At 54.5% G+C, this 17,259-nt stretch overlaps 6 protein-coding genes across 6 annotated transcripts; 4 read left to right on the plus strand and 2 right to left on the minus strand.

Annotated features, from left to right (window-relative positions):
- The first annotated feature begins 71 nt into the window (after positions 1–71).
- L226DRAFT_198817 (uncharacterized protein) lies at positions 72–1,289 on the plus strand. Its single transcript, XM_067672805.1, has 6 exons — positions 72–291; positions 342–422; positions 480–547; positions 606–778; positions 846–908; positions 969–1,289. The coding sequence occupies exons 1-6, from the start codon at positions 227–229 to the stop codon at positions 1,008–1,010; spliced, it is 492 nt and encodes a 163-aa protein (XP_067540937.1). The 5' UTR covers positions 72–226; the 3' UTR covers positions 1,011–1,289.
- Positions 993–3,291, minus strand: L226DRAFT_609275 (pre-mRNA-processing protein 45). Its single transcript, XM_067686041.1, has 6 exons — positions 3,260–3,291; positions 3,034–3,206; positions 2,919–2,983; positions 2,267–2,860; positions 1,347–2,212; positions 993–1,289 (listed from the first exon to the last, which is right to left on the minus strand). The coding sequence occupies exons 1-6, from the start codon at positions 3,274–3,276 to the stop codon at positions 1,235–1,237; spliced, it is 1,770 nt and encodes a 589-aa protein (XP_067540938.1). The 5' UTR covers positions 3,277–3,291; the 3' UTR covers positions 993–1,234.
- Positions 3,292–3,430: 139 nt separating this feature from the next.
- L226DRAFT_500807 (uncharacterized protein) lies at positions 3,431–5,241 on the plus strand. Its single transcript, XM_067677795.1, has 2 exons — positions 3,431–3,846; positions 3,898–5,241. Exons 1-2 carry the CDS (start codon positions 3,490–3,492, stop codon positions 5,032–5,034), a joined length of 1,494 nt encoding a protein of 497 aa, XP_067540939.1. The 5' UTR covers positions 3,431–3,489; the 3' UTR covers positions 5,035–5,241.
- On the minus strand, positions 5,022–10,896 carry L226DRAFT_198832 (P-loop containing nucleoside triphosphate hydrolase protein). The gene is made up of 34 exons (XM_067672806.1): positions 10,752–10,896; positions 10,673–10,696; positions 10,607–10,616; positions 10,438–10,550; positions 10,327–10,387; positions 10,198–10,270; positions 10,140–10,149; positions 10,060–10,091; positions 9,955–10,006; positions 9,727–9,900; positions 9,504–9,675; positions 9,357–9,444; positions 9,272–9,306; positions 9,104–9,216; positions 9,030–9,054; positions 8,880–8,977; positions 8,429–8,818; positions 8,357–8,377; positions 8,261–8,308; positions 8,184–8,209; positions 8,094–8,130; positions 7,836–8,034; positions 7,720–7,780; positions 7,591–7,668; positions 7,536–7,542; positions 7,414–7,482; positions 7,101–7,363; positions 6,963–7,050; positions 6,816–6,911; positions 6,660–6,765; positions 6,494–6,608; positions 6,399–6,443; positions 5,658–6,345; positions 5,022–5,601 (listed from the first exon to the last, which is right to left on the minus strand). The coding sequence occupies exons 2-34, from the start codon at positions 10,691–10,693 to the stop codon at positions 5,125–5,127; spliced, it is 3,891 nt and encodes a 1,296-aa protein (XP_067540940.1). The 5' UTR covers positions 10,694–10,696; positions 10,752–10,896; the 3' UTR covers positions 5,022–5,124.
- An 829-nt stretch (positions 10,897–11,725) lies between these two features.
- On the plus strand, positions 11,726–12,568 carry L226DRAFT_530537 (cyclin-dependent kinase regulatory subunit). Its single transcript, XM_067679883.1, has 3 exons — positions 11,726–11,886; positions 11,946–12,142; positions 12,201–12,568. Exons 1-3 carry the CDS (start codon positions 11,825–11,827, stop codon positions 12,311–12,313), a joined length of 372 nt encoding a protein of 123 aa, XP_067540941.1. The 5' UTR covers positions 11,726–11,824; the 3' UTR covers positions 12,314–12,568.
- A 407-nt stretch (positions 12,569–12,975) lies between these two features.
- On the plus strand, positions 12,976–17,082 carry L226DRAFT_454111 (uncharacterized protein; the record flags this gene model as incomplete). Its single annotated transcript, XM_067675167.1, has 13 exons — positions 12,976–13,197; positions 13,322–13,369; positions 13,423–13,461; positions 13,521–14,064; positions 14,124–14,239; positions 14,293–14,548; positions 14,602–15,128; positions 15,182–15,291; positions 15,342–15,383; positions 15,432–15,645; positions 15,697–15,817; positions 15,874–16,518; positions 16,574–17,082. 13 exons carry the CDS (start codon positions 12,976–12,978, stop codon positions 17,080–17,082), a joined length of 3,393 nt encoding a protein of 1,130 aa, XP_067540942.1.
- Positions 17,083–17,259: the final 177 nt, after the last annotated feature.

Consider the following 17,259-nt stretch of genomic DNA (forward strand, 5'->3'; position numbering starts at 1 on the left):
TCAACAACGCGTACCCCAGACCTGTCGATCGCCTGACCCCGCTCGCTCCGACACTGAGCTTCCGCCGCCATCTCGATGCTTCTTCCCGGTTGGGGGACGTCCACTCTATGGCGTCATACATAACATAACCCTCCGGCTCTCGCTCGCAACGAAGCGTTCTTAAACATAGCGACCCCGGTCTACGTTCCTCTCACGACCCAAGTAGTGATTACATCCGCTCGGCATCATGTCTCTCGACATCATTGAAATCCTCAAGACTGATGAAGACAACATCCACGACCTCTACATCAGGTGAGCACCGCATTCACGCGCAACCCCTAGGTGTCGCTGACCCTGGCAAGGTGGAAGGCCGCTCAGACCACCGACAAGATCGCCATCGGCAACACGTTGATGCGCGAGATGTTCGTGCATGGCGATGCAAAGTAAGTATGTCACCGTCGACGTCCACACCAAAAGACTCACCGACAGCATCATTGCAGGAGCATCTCCGTGTATAATAGCTTCGAGTACAACCTGGGACTCAAGAAGGACGCCGACATGAACCGAAGTGCGCATGCAATCATCTCTCTTCCCTCCCCCAACTTCGCTGACTCTTCTTGTTGCAGAGGTGCACGATCAGATCAAGCAGTACATCTTGGAGGCAGACAGGGCCCAGCCCGGGTCCCAGGAGTACGACAGCGCCATCAAGCGTGCCGTGGACATTTTCCTCCAGCACTCGCAAGCAGAGGACCAGCAGCTCAGGCAGGCTGAGAAGAAGCTTTCAGTGGAGGAAAGTGATGTGGGTGGTTGCATACTTCTCCCGTCGCGAGGAGTGGCCGCGCTAACAGCGCTCCATTTTGATGCAGAAACTTGCTCGTGCTTTCCTGAAGGCTCGAAGGAATGCATCCACCAACCAGCTGAGCCCGAAAGTGAGTTCATCCAGTCTCTCCTGCGATGACGGATTGCTGAAGCTTCGCGAATGTTCATAGAAAGAGTTTGTGAGCGTTAAAACCCCTCTTCCCCAGGTCTGAGTGGATCAATGTAGTGCTATGTAGTACGGCAAAAAAGTGTTGAGGATGTACCAATACTAGCGCAATGGGTTTCTGAGCCAGTGATATCGCAAGAGCCAGACCGATGGGTCCATCGTACAGTGCCCCCGATATCGAGAAGTCCTGGCATGCGCATATAGATTACAAGTAGTAGCGTAACAAACACACAGAAAGCAACCACATACGAGACCATCCTATATCCATGCTCAATCCTCACGCTGCTCCGCCCGGTCAAGTTGCTGTCGTTTCCTCGAGCCACCACTATTGGTAGACATCAGTATGATGCCAATCAATACGAGAACAGAATCATGCACTCACACTTCGGTGTCAAGCCCACGCTTCCGCCCACTCTTCGCCTCGTCCAAGAACTTGTCGAGGCCGAAGACGTCACCAGAGTCCTTCTCGAACTGCACAGGACCCTCCCGGACCTCCTGCTCAGACGCACCCTCGAAGCCAACACGAGGCGCACCAAGGCCAAAGCGGTCGTTGTCCAGCGCCTTGCCAATGCCCTCCTCCGTGCCGCCTCCAAACGACTCCTCGTTGCCCTCCGTGATATTCCCGCGGGCCTTATAAATCGCCGCGGCCGCGCTCGAGCCGTGGAACAGGGGACGATCGTACAGATTGTATGCGTCGTCGTCCGCGAAGCTACCGGAGAGCGATTCCTGGTTGAATAGCCGAGAATCGAGCATGCTCTCTTTGGAGAGTGTCGGCTTCGCGAGCCCGAGGGCAATCTTCTCCGAGATATCGCGGTTCTGCTGCCGCGCGAGCATCTTCGCCCGCTGCTCTGTACCCATGTTGTTCATGCGCAGCTCCCGCTCCCGCTCGTGCCTCTTCTCCGCGCGCATCTGGTCGCGCAACCGTGCGGCCTCCTCGTCCCCTTCTTCCTCAGACGGCTCGGAATCTGACTCGCTCTCTGAGCCATACCCGCCGAGCGCGGATTGTACCGCGGCAGTGCGCTCTGCTGTTGGCTTTGACTCTGTCGGAGCAGCTGCCCGTGGCGCGATACCGGCGCGCTCTTCGCGAGCCCGCTGGGCGAGTAGGCGGAGATTCTCCTCCTTCTGCGCCTTCTCCTTCTCCGCGAGCTTCTGCTGCATGAGGGCACGTTGCCTGACCTCTTCACGTGCATGTCGGTCGGCAACGAAGAGTGCCTCTGAGAACTTGGCGAAGTTGTCATTGATGTGCACCTACGGCGCCGGGACTTAGTAGATGCACTCTAAGGCAAACCTAGATACACTCACATCCTGTAGCCCACGACCATCGGCAGCCAGGCGCTTGTCCAGAGGAATGGTGTAACCCTTGTTGTTCTTCCAGTTGGAGATACATGGCGGGATCATCCACTCCTTCTGCTCCTGAGCGGTCGCCTTGCGAGGCGGACTGCGAAGGACAGGGGGTGGGGGACTGGGTGGACCACGAGGAATTTTCTTGTGCTTGAACCGTGGCGGCTCGAGGGGATCCTCCACAACCTCGGTCATCTTGATGATCCGTTGCTTCAGGGCATCCGAATTGCCCTGCTGCCCAGGGGTATATCGGATGAAGGAGGTCTTAGCTTGACCGTCAGGCACATTCTTTGGCTGGGCCGCCTTGATTTTGCCGTTAACGAGCTTCTCCAACGCCGCACGAGTCTTCTCGGTCGTCGCCTGCACTTCGTCTTCAGAGGGCCGCTCCAACATGCGCTCAGTGTCATCCAAGTCTTTTCTGTGGGAGAGGGGAACGAGATCCTTGAACTGGGACTGGACGATCTTGCCCGAGCGCTGGCCTTGGAGTGCGATGGCGTCGTAACGAACGTTCCCTTCCGCGTCGACTTGGAGAGCGAGGGTGTTGCCGGCAGCAGTCTTGACCGGCCGGGCAGTTGAGACACAATACCGTGACGAAACAGAGAGGGGGGCTTACCTTCTTCTTTCCCAAGTTCAAGGGATATTGGGCGACATGACACTCTGGGTACGCTCCACCATCGCCTACACCGAGCATAAGGCAGAGCGCATATGCATGGGTCGAAGACACGCACCAAAGTCCTCCAGTGATGTTGGCTTCCACCCTCTCCTCTGGCCATACGGTGGCACCACCTGTCGGATGACTACAGCCTGCGAAGGTCCCGCCTGCTGCTGGGCCTGCACCGGGATAACCTCATCGTCCTCGTCGTCCGAGACAACCGGCACATTTAGGGGTTTCGGAAGGAGTCTGGGCAATCAGATCAGGCCATAAAGCGTAGCTGAAAGTGCGGAGAGACGTACGAAGCAAGAGCAGCCATGGTCGACAGTCACAATGGTGGTCAGTAAGCGCCGGTGGTGAGCAAGCGAGGGAAACCTGTGTGGTGCTGTTTGGCTGCAAAGGCGCTCCAAGTCGGCATTCCCCGGCCCGATCGCGTACAGTGTTCGCGTCGAGCGCGCCAAGCACATCGCCGTCCTCCACGTCGCTGCCGCCTTGAAAACTTTCCCCCTCACCGTCGGCGTCGTCCCCGGCGATGAGCTCGACTGGCGGCGACAGCGCCTTTCCGACCCCAAAACCTCCGCAGTCCGGCGTGAGGACTGTTCTGCAGTACACTGGAATCCCTCCGTCATGGCTCGACAAACGCCCTAGTCTGCCCTCGCGCAACTGGCTCATCTTCCTCTCTGTCACCTCTGCTGTCACGGGCTACTACATTTACGACCGTCAGCAGTGCAAAAAGATTCGCCAGGAGTATGTGGACCAGGTCAAGGACCTCGCGGCGCAGCCCCTGGGTAGCATGGAGCTCCCGCGCAAAGTCACCGTGTACGGCGCGAAATGGCTAGGTGACGAGGACTATGACCGAAGCATGAAATACTTCCGGAAGTACGTCAAGGTTCGCGCTCCTCCTCATTTGTTGTGTATCCTGACTGATGGGATGTACTAGCCCGTCCTAGTCGCTGCTGCTGTCGACTATGACATGATTAAGGGCCGTCGGCTCGGGGACATCGCGCGCCGCGTCGCAGAAGACATTCGGGCTGAGCGCAGGTTGATGCTGGGACTGGATCAACCCATGACGGGACCGATGCAGCTGCCTGGCACGTCACCCGAGGAGAGACGTCGGCGCTGGCTGGAGGGCGGACTCGTCATTGTCGGACGTCAGACCCTCAAGGAGTACATGGCCGGACTCAAGCGCGGCTGGACGGAGGGTTTGGAGGTGGTTGATCGCGAGGAGCAGCTCGCAAAGGATCTGGAAAACGATGGGAAGTTCGATGAGCCTGAACCCGAGTCATCATTAGATTCCTCCCTAGGAGATGATGAACCAATTCCTACACCTTCGCGTATCCCCACATCACGACCCTTCTCTGTACTCACTTCCCCGACTCTCCGAGTACCGCCACCTCCCAAGCCCGCAGATGGCATCCCTCCACACCTCAATGCTCCTCCAGCCGTTATTCCTCCCCAACCGCCCATGCTCCTCGTCAGCTTCACGAACCACATCGGCTTGACCCAGATTCCAATCATGATCTGGGACTTCTTCAACGAGCGTTACAAGGTCCGGGATGGCGCAGAAGCGGCGTTGAAGCTCATCAAGGGCTGCACACGACCATTTACTGCGCCGCCTCCCGAGGTGCTTTCCCGTGCTGAAGAGGCCAGCACCGACCCCGCTCAGCCTCAGAAGCCTTTCCTGGCAGAATTGTCTCCTACGGATCTTGACTTCGACCGCGAAGCTGAGTCCTACTACAAGAAGTCTGCGGTGCGCGACTTCCTCAAGGAGATCGAGGCTGCGCGGAAGAGCTACTACGACGGTCTCGCCAAGAAGCTCGAGACTGCGCGAGCTCTTGCACGGGGCACGCGAGAACCTACGAAGGAGGAGAAGAACTACCCGCCGCCTACGGAGGTTGAGCTCCGCGCAGAGCGGCTCAAGAAGGAGCTGCGGTGGAGGAGTGACGAGGAAGGGTTCAGCATCGTCAGGCCCGAGAAGGACGTCGAGTGGGACGAGAGGTTCAGGAACGTGCTCAAGGTATATACTGACCCACCTCAAGACTCAAAGTCGGACGGTGCACCTACGCCATCTCCATGATCTTGAATCCACGTTGGCATTGCATACATCTCCCGCTTAGCATACACTCCCGTCTCACGTATAGACCCTTTAGTAAACATGCGCATATAATCACTTCTCCACGATCTCTACCGCCCCGCTGTTCAGCCAAGCCTCGAACTCCGCCAAGGGATCTTCGTAAGTGTCGACGTCTTGCTCTCCCATTGCCTGCTGTTCGATGCGCGGAGGAGACCGTTGGGAGGTATCGTCGAACCGTCCAAGCAGACTGGTACTGTTCTGGTGGTTGGACACGAATCGCCGAAAGGGCCAAGCGTCGTCCCTCTCTGCCGTATGAGATTGCGAAGACTGTGTGGTGTCCGGTGCTGTCAAGTCTGGCGTAGACGGAACGATGTCGAAGAAGCTAGTGTCAAGAACGAAACCGTCATCGTCATTCATAGGCGCAGAAGCAGGAGACGTGACCGGGGAAGAGTGGAAGGCAGGGAGGAAGAGTTGAGAGACTTCTGGTCTGCTAGCTCCTTCGTCGGACAGAGAGAGATCGAACGACGGTGCTTTCTCCTTTTGCTCCGCCCGTGTAGGAGAAGGGCGAATCTGAAGAGACTGAGTAAATATCCTAGTCTCCAAGCAAGAGCCCAAGGTGCTCGAACCTCGATAGGCGACTCCTCTCTCTGAGCTTGGTTCAATCTCTTCGCGGGACGCGGAGATTCGGAAGATCGCAGTTTTCTCTTGCGAGCCGGATTAGCCGTCGCCTTGTCCCGTTCCAAAGCATGCGAGACGTTCTTCTGAGCACCAGTCATACACGATTCGCCGGCAAGTGGCAGGTCAGCTATGAGAGCGTCAAACTCAGGGTCTCCGTAGTCTGTCGATTCGGACACAGCAGTGGGTAGCCCAGGGTCAGACCCTCGCAGGGAGCCCAAGATACCGCGAGCGTCAGGCAATTCGTCGTCGGACTCAGAGAGGATCGAGATGTCGATCCTCGGATTGGTCGGCCCGTCGTCCAGACGAGCGAACTCCACGTCGAAGTCCGGCACAATTCTCCTGACTCGCTTCGAGCTGTTCTGTAGATCAGTGTCGAGCTTGATGCGGTCACGGTCGCCCAAGTGCAAATTCTCCTTCACGCCAGTCTGCTGATGCAGAGCCTCCAAATGTTTGAGCGAGCGTTCCGACTTGACCTTTGAAGCTTCCTTGGGCTTCGGTTTGACCTTGGAGGTATTGTGCGAGGCGGAGGTCGGTTTCGAGGGGCCCCCTGCGTCCGTTAGAGATGCGCTTGCCTCGACCATAGCCTCGAGCCGCTTCTTCGTCATTGGCGGAGGTTTCGCGAGGCCGTCGCGACAGCTGAACAGAAGTAGTGTAGTCAGCTAAAGACGTGCGTGGCCAGTCGCACCTACCAGAGGTGTCTACACTTGGTCTTATCCTTGCAAGTATGGTTACACCTTTGAGGGGTATTGGGTGACTGTTTGGCGCTCGGAGGGAGACCACGTACTCGAAGTTGCCATTGGGAAGTTGCTTGGTGGCAAATATTCCTGTCGTCCCCGTACAGTCCAGATTACTCTTCTCCGTGGTTGACAAGGTCAGATCTTCTTCTTTGACCTTGGAAACTGTGGAAGGGTTGGTTGCTATGCGACCGATGGACTTGATGTGCTTCTCACCAGTCTGCACTGTATTGTTGTATACAGGCATCTCCTCGTCATCGAAGTCACCGCCCTCCATATCCCAAAAGTCTGGAATATCTTCTAGTCCTTCAAGGTCCCTCGCCTGTACAGAATGTGAGTCTATCAAGAGGCAACTGAGACTGGCCTGCATACCAGAGCATCTTGAGGTCGGGTGTCCATGACAGGATAGGCAGACGATGCGAGACTAGGTTTGTACGAGCTCGAGACTGTTACACCCGCAAAGGTATCCTATTAAAGTATCAGTCACCAAAGTCTCACTGCCCTTTCTGGGACACGTACGGAGGATATATACACCACAATAGACTGGCTGGGCTTCGTTAGTTTCGCCGTGATCTCGAACGTCCGGGTCTCCTTCAGGGCATGTGTACTGGTTGATAGAATCAATATACTCCCAGGGTGATTGGGAAAAGGACATACGATATCCGACGAAAATCCACGAAGTTGTGATCCGACGTCAAGGTCAGCACCAAAGTCATGTCATAGCGCTTGGCCTTCTTGTTCTTCTTCGACTTTGCTGCTTTGACGTCCCGTGGTACCAAACCACATCCAACTGACAACTCGACCTCGACACCGTCCTGTCGTGTGGTAACATCGATCTCAGAAAGATTGAGAGTGTACTGGGGAAGTTGATTCGCCGCGGCCAGGACGTCATAGCCGAAAGGCGGCTTGCGATTCAACAGCTAGATATATTTCAGTCGAAATCCCCGCTGTAGACTACACCGTGACTCACCATCTCGATATGTGCAGGATCCATCTTGCGAAGAGCGGCAAAGGACGTGATGTTGTGTTCAGCGAGAACCTGGGGAATCGCATTTAGTTAATTCGCATCGTGTCACTGCTTCACTATTCTACCTTCAGTCTGCAAAATTGTCAACTCGGATGTCCCGAAGAACAACAAGTCACTCACGATTTCAGGCCTATATCGTCCAACTGCCGGAATACCACACTGCGGTCTTCCCAGGCTTTGGCGTTCAGGCAACGCAGCCTAAGCACACATAAGTGCGTGAATCATAGATAGAGATGCGACACGACATACACTTCCAGTGCATTCTTGAGAAGTCCACCGGCCTTCCGCGCGTTCGCCACCTCGACGACTGCTAGATACAAATGAGCATCCTGAACCTATGACAGACCATATAAAGCCTGCCTCACCACGAGCAATACGCGAGATGTGTCGTATAATAGGGAGGGATTCCGTATATGGTTGAGTCTCTGCGCTCTTGTATTCTGGGTCGGAAAGGTTGATAGCGCCCAGGATAGCTTGAATGAGGATGAAGACTTTGTCCGACGGCTTCTCTATCTTCTTGATCGTATAGCGAATATCGTGATGCGCTCGCAACTTGTTGTAGACCTTCAAAACAACCACGCAGTGAGCGAGGCGAATGTTCTTCACATACAAGAATTGCTCACCTGCTTCTCCCCTGATCTGAACTTGATCTCTGCGAATCTGGTATTGTCGCCGTCAGTGTGGCCTCAACATACGATACCAGGGTTCCATACTCTTCCGAACTGGACAACATCTCAAGCTACATCATCATGTAAATGTCAATATGACGAGCACGATACGACACACTCACGATTTCTCGCACAGAGGCCTTCTCCGACAACTTCATGATCTGTACCATCTGCGCTGACGTGAGCACCACATTATCGTACTTCCCATCTGGACATACAGTTGCCTGCCGGATGTAGAACTGTCGTGAGATGTGAGTATTAGAGCAGGACTACACGTTACAATGATCAACCTTGCTCATGATGTCTCCGTATTCGGTGGACGACAATGCATCACCTTCGTCGCGACTGATCATCTCCGCTTGCGCGAGCATCGTCACGCTGTCCGAAACGAGCTCGTCCATCCTGTCTTCCCAAGATCTGTCCCCTTGCTTCCTGATATCGTAATGGGCAGGGTTCTTCCGAAGGCGGCGATATAAAAACGAGCTGTGCAGCCACTCCTTCGCGGTCACCATGCTCGTAATAGTGCCCAGCGCAATTTCCGAGTTGATGTGCTCCGCGAGAGAGATGTGAAGACTACTCTCCAGGATGGTCTGACCCTGCGCTAGCGCACGGTACTTGGCTTCGAGTTCTTGCTCGCACATGATGACGGCTACACCTTCCTTGTCGAATTGCGGACGGCCCTGTAGGTACGAATCTTATGAGCAATCAAGGTAGCTAGACTCATCAGAGAACCGCACTCACCGCACGACCGATCATCTGCATTACGTCGAGGTCAGAGTATTCTGCCCAGGCATTGTTTTGGTACAGCTTGACTCCCTTGATGATAACGGTGTGCGCCGCTGGAGGCGTTTAGTTATACCATGATCGAGTCCAACGAGGCATAAAACTCACGCAAGTTGACACCAACCGCCAGAGTCTGATGGGATGTGAGCGTTGTTTGATAACACCAGCTCGGAGTTACACACCGATGTGGCAAACAACACCTTCAACACCTTCTTCAAGTACAGTTGCTCGGTCGCGCTTCGATCGTCTCTGCTGATCCCCGCATGATGTACGCCAATACCACAAGCCGCCAGCCCTGCACCCAAGCATGTCAGCGAGTGAGGAAGCTCCCATGTGGACTCGACGCTCACTGTCTAGCTGCTTGTTGGTGAAGACATGCTCAATTCTGAGCGCATATATAAGTATAAGTGTAGGTCAGTCGGGAGATTAAAATACCTCGGGGGTTTTGACCAAGGCAAAGATTCTCTCTTGGTGGTGGCCTCTTCATACTCCTTGAAAATCTGCTCTGCAGCAATCATCACGCCTGTGAAGGAGAGAGGGTCATTAACCATACGGGATAGCCTATGTAGTCCTTTCTTGAACCTTTGCGAGTCGCACAGAAGACGAGGACTGGCTTGTTGTAGCAGTGCTGTTGGAGCACGCTGTAACACTTGTAGTCCAGTGCTTTTGCGAACGCGAAGTCGTTCGTATCTTTACGTCTGGGGAGACCATACACAAACTTCGACAGTTTGCATGGCCGAAACTCCTCTCCGAACTATGTGCCAAGTCAGAGCGTCGGAATAGTCGGAACCTTGTGAAGTCATACCTCTTTCACGATCGCGGTGCCATCTCTGCTCGGGTTGCCTATCCAATCTGCTACGTCTTGGATGTTCGGTACAGTCGCAGAGACAACGATAAAGCGCACTGATCGCCCGCGGAGCTTCATGCGGGAGACAACGACCTCCAGCGTACTTCCGCGCGTTTCATTCAGGAGGTGTACCTATAACAAAGTGTGTGAGCCTATTGCTTCAATTGAAGGTGACCGCGAGCTTACCTCATCTATGAGGAAGAGCTGTATTTGCGACAAGATATAGCTGTGATCCTCCCTATGGCGAGGAAGGTATGAGTGATCTCCATTTACAGCGTCATATTAACACACCAGTTGCGAGTGAGACTGTCCCATTTTTCGCCCTGCCAGACACCATTAGGGTTGCGTCAGGGTTATAGGTGATCACTGACCGTGGTGACGCTGTGTAAGGTTTTAGTACTGGCAGGGTCAAGGAAGAGACAGGCTCACATGATCGTCGCATCCTTCGCGTCTCCCCATGCGCCTCTTCCAGTATTCACGGTGTCTCCAGTCAACTCAGAGCCTGCAAGAATTCGTCGTGAGGACTGTAGTCAGGCCGTGCGTGGGGGTTCCACCCACATTTTGCTCCGAAAGGTGCGAATTTGCTCTCCCAGTCCCTCGCCTTCTCAGTACAGAGAGACTACAGATACGATGAGCATGTGTAAGGACGTGACGTCGATATGGAAGTACCTTGGTAGGAGCGATATATATGCACTTGACCTTCTGTCCGGTGCCGGCTGATTCTCGCAGCATCTTGACGATAGCGAGTTCAAAAAGCACAGTTTTGCCACTTCCGGTAGGAGCTGAGAGCATGAATGTCAATTAACCGAGGGGGTACTGTTATCATGTGTGATCGTACCGCTGATGACCTTGTTCGCAAACACTCAGTACACAAGCCACGCAAAACATACGATGCGTCACGCACCATGTCCTCGTTGGAATGCATCACCTGAGACAACAAATATTAGAATATATGTGCAGGTGAGCACCTGTTGAAAGCTTACAGTGTCGAAGCACTGAGACTGAACAGCGTTGAAGACCCCGAACTTGAAGAGCCCTCGGTATATATCCGCTGCGTGCAGCACCTAATCAGCCCAAAACGATATAATCAAAGAAACTCTTGCGGTACGTAGGTCTGACACAGGTCGCAGGCGCGTCGTGGCCTTGTGCGGGGAATGTGCACCCGAATGGTCATTATATGCGGTCTTCTGCGGTGTTTGCCGACGTCCAGACCAGTTGGTAGGATATTGCTCAGGAGAGTTGCCCACAGGGGCAACTGCTCTGTGAGGATTCTCGTGCCGCATGTGGGTCCAGTTATCATTTGTATATCCTTATCCACGGATCACATCAGGGGCTGACCCATTTGGCTCGGTATTACGACGTACCTATGCTCTGCTGAGTATGAAACGAATGGGAGTAATCGTTGGCTTGATCGTCAGCATAGACGCTGCTGGAGGGGTTGTTGAGAATGCGATGTCGTGTATCCGGTGCACCGTATGATGGATGGGGAACCGAGTTGCTCTGAGTGGGGACTCTGGGAGTTTGCCATGCTCGTCGCTGCTGACTACGATCTGGAGGTGAAGGAGACGAGTTCCCTGCGGACAAATTGATGCATGCTCTCAGCTTGTTTTCATGAGAGACTCACCTATCTCGTATAATAAGTCGTCTACATCGTCATTATACATGTACTCATCGTTTTCGCCTTGGTAGGTGGCACCAGGCGCGGAGTGGGATGGCCCTTCAAGCTGAGGGAAAACATAACCACCGTCATAGCCAGCGTGCTGTATGCTGGCCTCGTCGCAGTCCATGTACGAAGCGAACATCCGATGCATGTAGGCGACCCGGAGTTTGTGGTAGGAGACAAGGAGTCGCGCCTCCGAAGAGCCAGAATGTCCCGTCCCGCTCACGTGGTACGTATGTCACGCGTGACTCGTCGCGTCCTAGGCTCCAGTGTAGCTTCAGTGGCCTTTCCCTATCTAGTGGCCTTGTCCCTTGCAGTCGCGTCCGAGCCGTCGCTCCTTTGCCTTGTCATTTTCTTAAACCCGGCACATCGTCATCTACTGGATCTTCGTCTGGCATGGATGCTCAGGAAGCCAAGCAGCAGGATGCTATGCGCAAGCTGGAGGAGTACATCGAGAAGTGCGTCAATCCATCATCCTCCCGCCATCTCGGGCACTCACGCGACGAGCTCATTTCAGGATCCATTACTCTGAACGCTACTCCGACGATGAATACGAATACCGTCACGTCATTCTCCCCAAACCGCTCTTCAAAATGATCCCGAAGAACTTCTTCAATCCGGATAACAGCGGCACTCTGCGATTACTTACGGAGGAAGAGTGGCGAGGTATTGGGATTACACAGAGTCTAGGCTGGGAACACTACGAGGTGCACGGTGAGTACGACCCCTTCAACCCATAGCTCGTATGCTTTATTAGACATCATGCTCTCAGCACCTGAGCCCCATGTCCTCCTGTTCCGTCGCCCGAAGAATTTCGACCAGATGCACGCGGCAATGAATGGTCGTGCCGCAGGAGGAGGGAAGCAGCCGGCGAAGCGGAAGTGATAACTGGGTCTTAGCTTTTGTCTCTGCTGTGTCAGTCGGCGTACTCTCGGCTTCTACCACTCTTTCCTTTGTTGATCATGGATACTCTCCTTCCTCTCGCCCGGTCCCTACTGTTATGTACACGATCGCCAGCTCTGTTGTGCATTATCGCATCGCTTTCTTTTGCTCTATGTCATGATTCTGTGGGCTCGCGCCACCTCCATCCAATGACAATCAATTCCTCGGTTTCGTATATTCGACTAACAATGGTTGGGGTGTGCGTTTCGTACAGCACCTGTGCTGGAGGAAGGAGCATCGTTGAGCGCCAAATGTACGTATGAGCTCCTTCGCGCACGAATCGGAACACGGAACGCGAACCTCTGTTGCTGCAGACGGACGACTCGGCTCTGCAAAGTTCACGCCGCTCTCATCCATCCTTGGAACCTCGTTGCTTCTCGGGGCGCCCACAGCTGGTGTGGTACTCTTGCGTGATGCATTGCGTCCGCTGTATGCCGTAAGCTGGGGACAAAAGCCACTTGAAAGTCTATTCTCCGAGTCTTACGCGCATGTTGCGACTCCTTGCGACTCAACGTCGCCTCCCTCTCTCCCGGACTCTTGCTCCATCTACTACACACTTGAACTCTCGCTATCGGAACAGTGTATCGTTGGTCGCCGGTTTTGCAATGGCTGCTACTGCTGTTGACCCTGGATCCTGGACGCGCGTCACGACTGGTTCGACACCGTACGATGTCTTCACGAAGCCGATACAGAAGTCTCCGCAAGACGATCGGGAATATAGGCTCATAAGGCTGGATAATGGGCTGCAGGCGATGCTGGTACACCACGCGAAAGCAGACAAGGCAGCTGCGAGTTTAGACGTAGCGGTGGGCCACTTGTATGACCCGGTGAGTGTACTATCCCTGTACTATCTTGTTACTGGACGGCTGCCTCTCCTTACGAGGCAAGGCAAGCTGTCATTGTACATGTATGGACGAGATGAGCGGTGCGCTGATGATCAACTATTACCAGGACGACATGCCGGGTCTCGCTCACTTCTGCGAACATCTCCTATTTCTGGTAAGTCTGAAGTTGACGATGCAGCCCTCGTACACTCTTGACAGCACTATCAGGGTACAGAGCAATTTCCTAGAGAGAATGAATACTCCGAGGTACGCTAGTCATGCAGGGCCCTCGCAATCATCCCCTGATTCTACCCTGCGGCCCTTAGTACCTCTCCAAGAACAACGGCAGCTCTAACGCATATACTGGCACATCCAACACGAACTACTACTTCAACGTTTCCACATCAGCCTTGGGCGGAGCGCTGGAGCGTTTCTCTAGCTTCTTCCACTCTCCCCTCTTCGCACCTTCATGCACTGTGCGGGAGCTGAATGCCGTTGATTCGGAGCACAAGAAGAACCACCAGAGCGACATCTGGCGCATCTTCCAGGTTAACAAACATCTGAGCAAGGACGGACACCCATGGCGCAAGTTCGGTTCTGGTAACAAGGAGAGCTTGTCGAGAGTCGGAAAGGAACTAAAGGCGAAGGGCTTGCTGAACAGCAACGGCGTCATGAAGAGCGTGGACGGGAGTCTGGCCGCCACTCCTAGCGACTCGCGGGCGGCATCCCCAGCTCCTTCGGTGAGCTCGGCCAGCAGCGAGCTCGAGGGAGATGGTGGAGTTGTCGGCAGGGAGACCCGCCGACGACTTGTGGAATGGTGGAGCCAGGAGTATTGTGCTGGTAGGATGCGGTTGTGTGTAGTAGGCAAAGGTACGCAAGGATTGTTGTTCTCAGGTTGACAGCAGTAACGGACTGTTGTCGCCTTTCAGAATCTCTTGACGAGCTCTCCGAGATGGTCGTTGCATTTTTCTCGCCTATACAGAACCGCGGCAAAGAACCTCTGCATATGATTCCCGACCATCCATTTGGGCCTAACGAGATGGGTGTAAGTGACCACTTGAATCATGATTACTGTTGATGGTATTGACTTCCTTGCAGACGGTGGTGTCGGTACAAACTGTGATGTCCTTCCACGCACTCGAAGTCAGCTTCCCTCTTCCGTACCTGCCGCCCATGTGGCGTTACAAGCCGTCCGGATTCCTCGCTCACTTCCTTGGACACGAAGGGCCCGGCTCGTTGCATTCGTACCTGAAGCAGAAGGGATGGATCACTGCTCTGTCCGCGGGTCCCCAGAACCTTGCAAGAGGGTTTGCCATGTTTAAGGTGACGCTGTATATGACTCCGCAAGGATTTGGTGAGCCACCACATGTGCATATTCAAGCGTTATGAACCTCACTCGCCTGTCAGAGAATTACGAGGCCCTCGTCCAGTCGGTCTTCAAGTACATCTCACTTCTCCGATCGTCAGGTTTCCCTCCTTGGGTCCAGAAGGAGCGTAGTCTCATTAGCGCGACACGGTTCCGCTTTGCGGAAAAGCGCCGCCCGGATGATTACGCCGTCTGGGTGACGGAGCACATGGCCTGGCCTGTTCCCCGCGAACTCATCCTCTCTGCCCCTCAACTCGTCCAAGAATGGGACCAGAATGACCCGGAGAACGGAGGGGAGAAGGAGATGCGCGAGATCCTGAACAGGCTCACCATCGACCGCTCGCGGACCGTTCTTATGGCGAAGGCCGAGGAGTATGAGCGTATCAGGGGCAAGGACCTTTCCTGGGAGAAGGAACCGTGGTATGGCACGCCATACCATGTCGAGCGGTACAGTGAAGACTCTGTCAAGCAAGCGCACGGGTCCAATGATATCAAGGAATTGTTCCTTCCTGGACCGAACGAGTTCATCCCAACGAACCTTGATGTCGAGAAGCGCGAAATAGACAAGGTCAGTGGGACTACTATCGCGCAGCAATGTGAGGTGCCTGACGACAGCGGCAGCCTTCGAAGCGTCCGTTCCTAATCCGCGAGACTCCGTTGACATCTCTGTGGCACAAGAAGGATGATCAGTTTTGGGTTCCCAAAGCTCAGGTCATCATGGACATCCGCAGGTACGCCTCTCCCAATTTGTGTGTTACTCCTTTTGCTGATGAACGAATAGTCCTGTTCCGAACTCTTCGGCTCGTGCTTCAGTCATGAACCGGTTAGTTTGTTCCGGAATGCTTTGGAAACTTGCTAACATTTGTATCAGATTGTTCGCGGACCTCGTCACCGACTCACTTACCGAGTTCGCGTACGACGCCGACCTCGCAGGACTAAGCTATAACTTCAGTCATCAGTCGCTTGGTCTCTACGTCACTCTGAGCGGTTACAACGATAAACTACCCTTGCTCGCAAAGACCGTCGTCGAGCGTGCGAAGGGTCTCAAGGTCAACCTGGACAGACTGGCTGTCATGAAGGATCAGGTACGCCTTTCCCTGATCGAGATAGGGCCTCAACTCAACAGGGATCATTAGGCCAAACGGGAGTATGAGAATTACTTCCTTGGAGCCCCTTACCGTCTGGCGAACTACTACAACCGGTACTTGCTCTCTGAACGCGAATGGACCATGGACGAATTGTTAGCGGAGGTCTCGTGTACGTTTCAGGTCCGATGTCATTCCCACCGGACTAATAGACGTCATGATCTATAGCGGTCACTCCCGAGGAACTGCAGGCACACATCACTGCCGTGCTGTCTAAGTTGCACATCCGCATGACCGTTGTCGGCAACATGTATAAGGATGAAGCGTGCAAGTTGGCTGAGACGGTGGAAGGTATCCTCAAGGCTTCCCCGTTGGCAGCAGATGAGCTCTGGGACCTCTCCTTGGTTCTTCCTCCCGGCTCTAACTACGTTTGGTCTCTCCCGGTTCCCAACAAGAACGAGGGCAACTCTGCACTTACGTACTACATCAACCTGAGCAAAGCTACAGACAGGCGGCGGCACGTTCTGACGGCACTTATCGCTCACATACTCTCCGAACCCGCGTTCGCTGTCTTGCGTACGCGCGAGCAGCTTGGATATATCGTGTCATCGTCGCTCTGGCAGCTCACTGGGGGAGGACAGTCCGGCATTGGGATCCTCGTACAGAGCGAACGGGATCCGCTCTATCTCGAGCAGCGCGTGGACGCGTTCTTGCGAGAGATGTCGGAGAAGATCGAGGCCATGTCGGACGCCGAGTTCCTCGAGCACAAGACCGCGCTGCAGAAGCAGTGGCGAGAGGCTCCGAAGAACCTCAAAGAGGAGATGAACCGGTACTGGATCCAGATCGAGTGGGGCTACCTCGACTTCCACCGCCGTGAGTTCCCCCTTCCATCGTCTTGCGTCAATGCATGACTGAGCAATGTTTGCAGGGGACATCGAGGCTGAACTGATCGAGAGCGTAACCAAGGAGGAAGTACTTGCCCTCTATCGCTCTCATGTCGACCCCTCGTCGCCAGAGCGGGCAAAGGTCTCGGTGCACCTCAAGTCCCAGAAGCCCCGACCGGCAAAGATCAGTGTGGCTGCCATGGAGGCCTTCGCACAGAAGGTCGCGGAAAGGGGCTACTCTGTGGACCAGCAAGCATGGCGGGACGCGCTCGCTGCAGATTGCGATGCTCCGCTGGACAAATTTGGGAAGTACTGGCGCGATACGCTGCTAGCACAGGCGGCGACTGTCTCTCCTACGGTGGGGCAGGAGCTTACTGCAGAGGTCCCAACACTCCTCAAACAGTACCCTGCCTCAGATGCGGAGGAGAAAGTTGTGCCGGACGAGCGGGCAGTGTTCATCCAAGATCCCAAGGCGTTCCGCGCGACACTGTCAGTGACCGAGAAGCCACGCCCATTGGTGGAATGGGGTGACCTTCCTACATCCAAGTTCTGATTACCGTACAATTGCCTTAGGGCTGTAATCCATATCAATAGACTCATTCATTGTCTCATTGTTCTACGGTTACAATGTGGTTGAAAGGAGGGACGAGGAGTGCAACGGGGTGTCAATGTCATGTCAGAGCAAGACAATTGAAGTGAGCGCTTGTGGGCAACTCTTCTTTTGGCGACG

This window comes from Lentinus tigrinus, assembly GCF_003813185.1.
Source record: "Lentinus tigrinus ALCF2SS1-7 unplaced genomic scaffold L226scaffold_3, whole genome shotgun sequence".
In the NCBI taxonomy this organism is placed as follows: Eukaryota; Fungi; Basidiomycota; class Agaricomycetes; order Polyporales; family Polyporaceae; genus Lentinus; species Lentinus tigrinus.

Excerpts from the sequence above, each read along its gene's own strand:
- L226DRAFT_530537 (XM_067679883.1), top strand. The coding sequence starts at position 11,825 with ATGGATGCTCAGGAAGCCAAGCAGCAGGATGCTATGCGCAAGCTGGAG. Across the intron at positions 11,887-11,945 it reads CTGGAGGAGTACATCGAGAA|GATCCATTACTCTGAACGCT; the intron begins GTGCGTCAATCC and ends AGCTCATTTCAG. Across the intron at positions 12,143-12,200 it reads GGAACACTACGAGGTGCACG|CACCTGAGCCCCATGTCCTC; the intron begins GTGAGTACGACC and ends TCATGCTCTCAG.
- L226DRAFT_198832 (XM_067672806.1), bottom strand. The coding sequence starts at position 10,693 with ATGCATTCCAACGAGGACATG. Across the intron at positions 8,819-8,879 it reads TGCAGATGATCGGTCGTGCG|GGCCGTCCGCAATTCGACAA; the intron begins GTGAGTGCGGTT and ends TCGTACCTACAG. Across the intron at positions 7,781-7,835 it reads CATCTCGCGTATTGCTCGTG|CAGTCGTCGAGGTGGCGAAC; the intron begins GTGAGGCAGGCT and ends ATTTGTATCTAG.
- L226DRAFT_500807 (XM_067677795.1), top strand. The coding sequence starts at position 3,490 with ATGAGCTCGACTGGCGGCGACAGCGCCTTTCCGACCCCAAAACCTCCG. Across the intron at positions 3,847-3,897 it reads ACTTCCGGAAGTACGTCAAG|CCCGTCCTAGTCGCTGCTGC; the intron begins GTTCGCGCTCCT and ends GGGATGTACTAG.
- L226DRAFT_609275 (XM_067686041.1), bottom strand. Across the intron at positions 2,213-2,266 it reads ATGGTCGTGGGCTACAGGAT|GTGCACATCAATGACAACTT; the intron begins GTGAGTGTATCT and ends CCGGCGCCGTAG. Across the intron at positions 1,290-1,346 it reads CGTGGGCTTGACACCGAAGT|TGGTGGCTCGAGGAAACGAC; the intron begins GTGAGTGCATGA and ends GTCTACCAATAG.
- L226DRAFT_198817 (XM_067672805.1), top strand. The coding sequence starts at position 227 with ATGTCTCTCGACATCATTGAAATCCTCAAGACTGATGAAGACAACATC. Across the intron at positions 423-479 it reads TTCGTGCATGGCGATGCAAA|GAGCATCTCCGTGTATAATA; the intron begins GTAAGTATGTCA and ends GCATCATTGCAG. Across the intron at positions 779-845 it reads TTTCAGTGGAGGAAAGTGAT|AAACTTGCTCGTGCTTTCCT; the intron begins GTGGGTGGTTGC and ends ATTTTGATGCAG.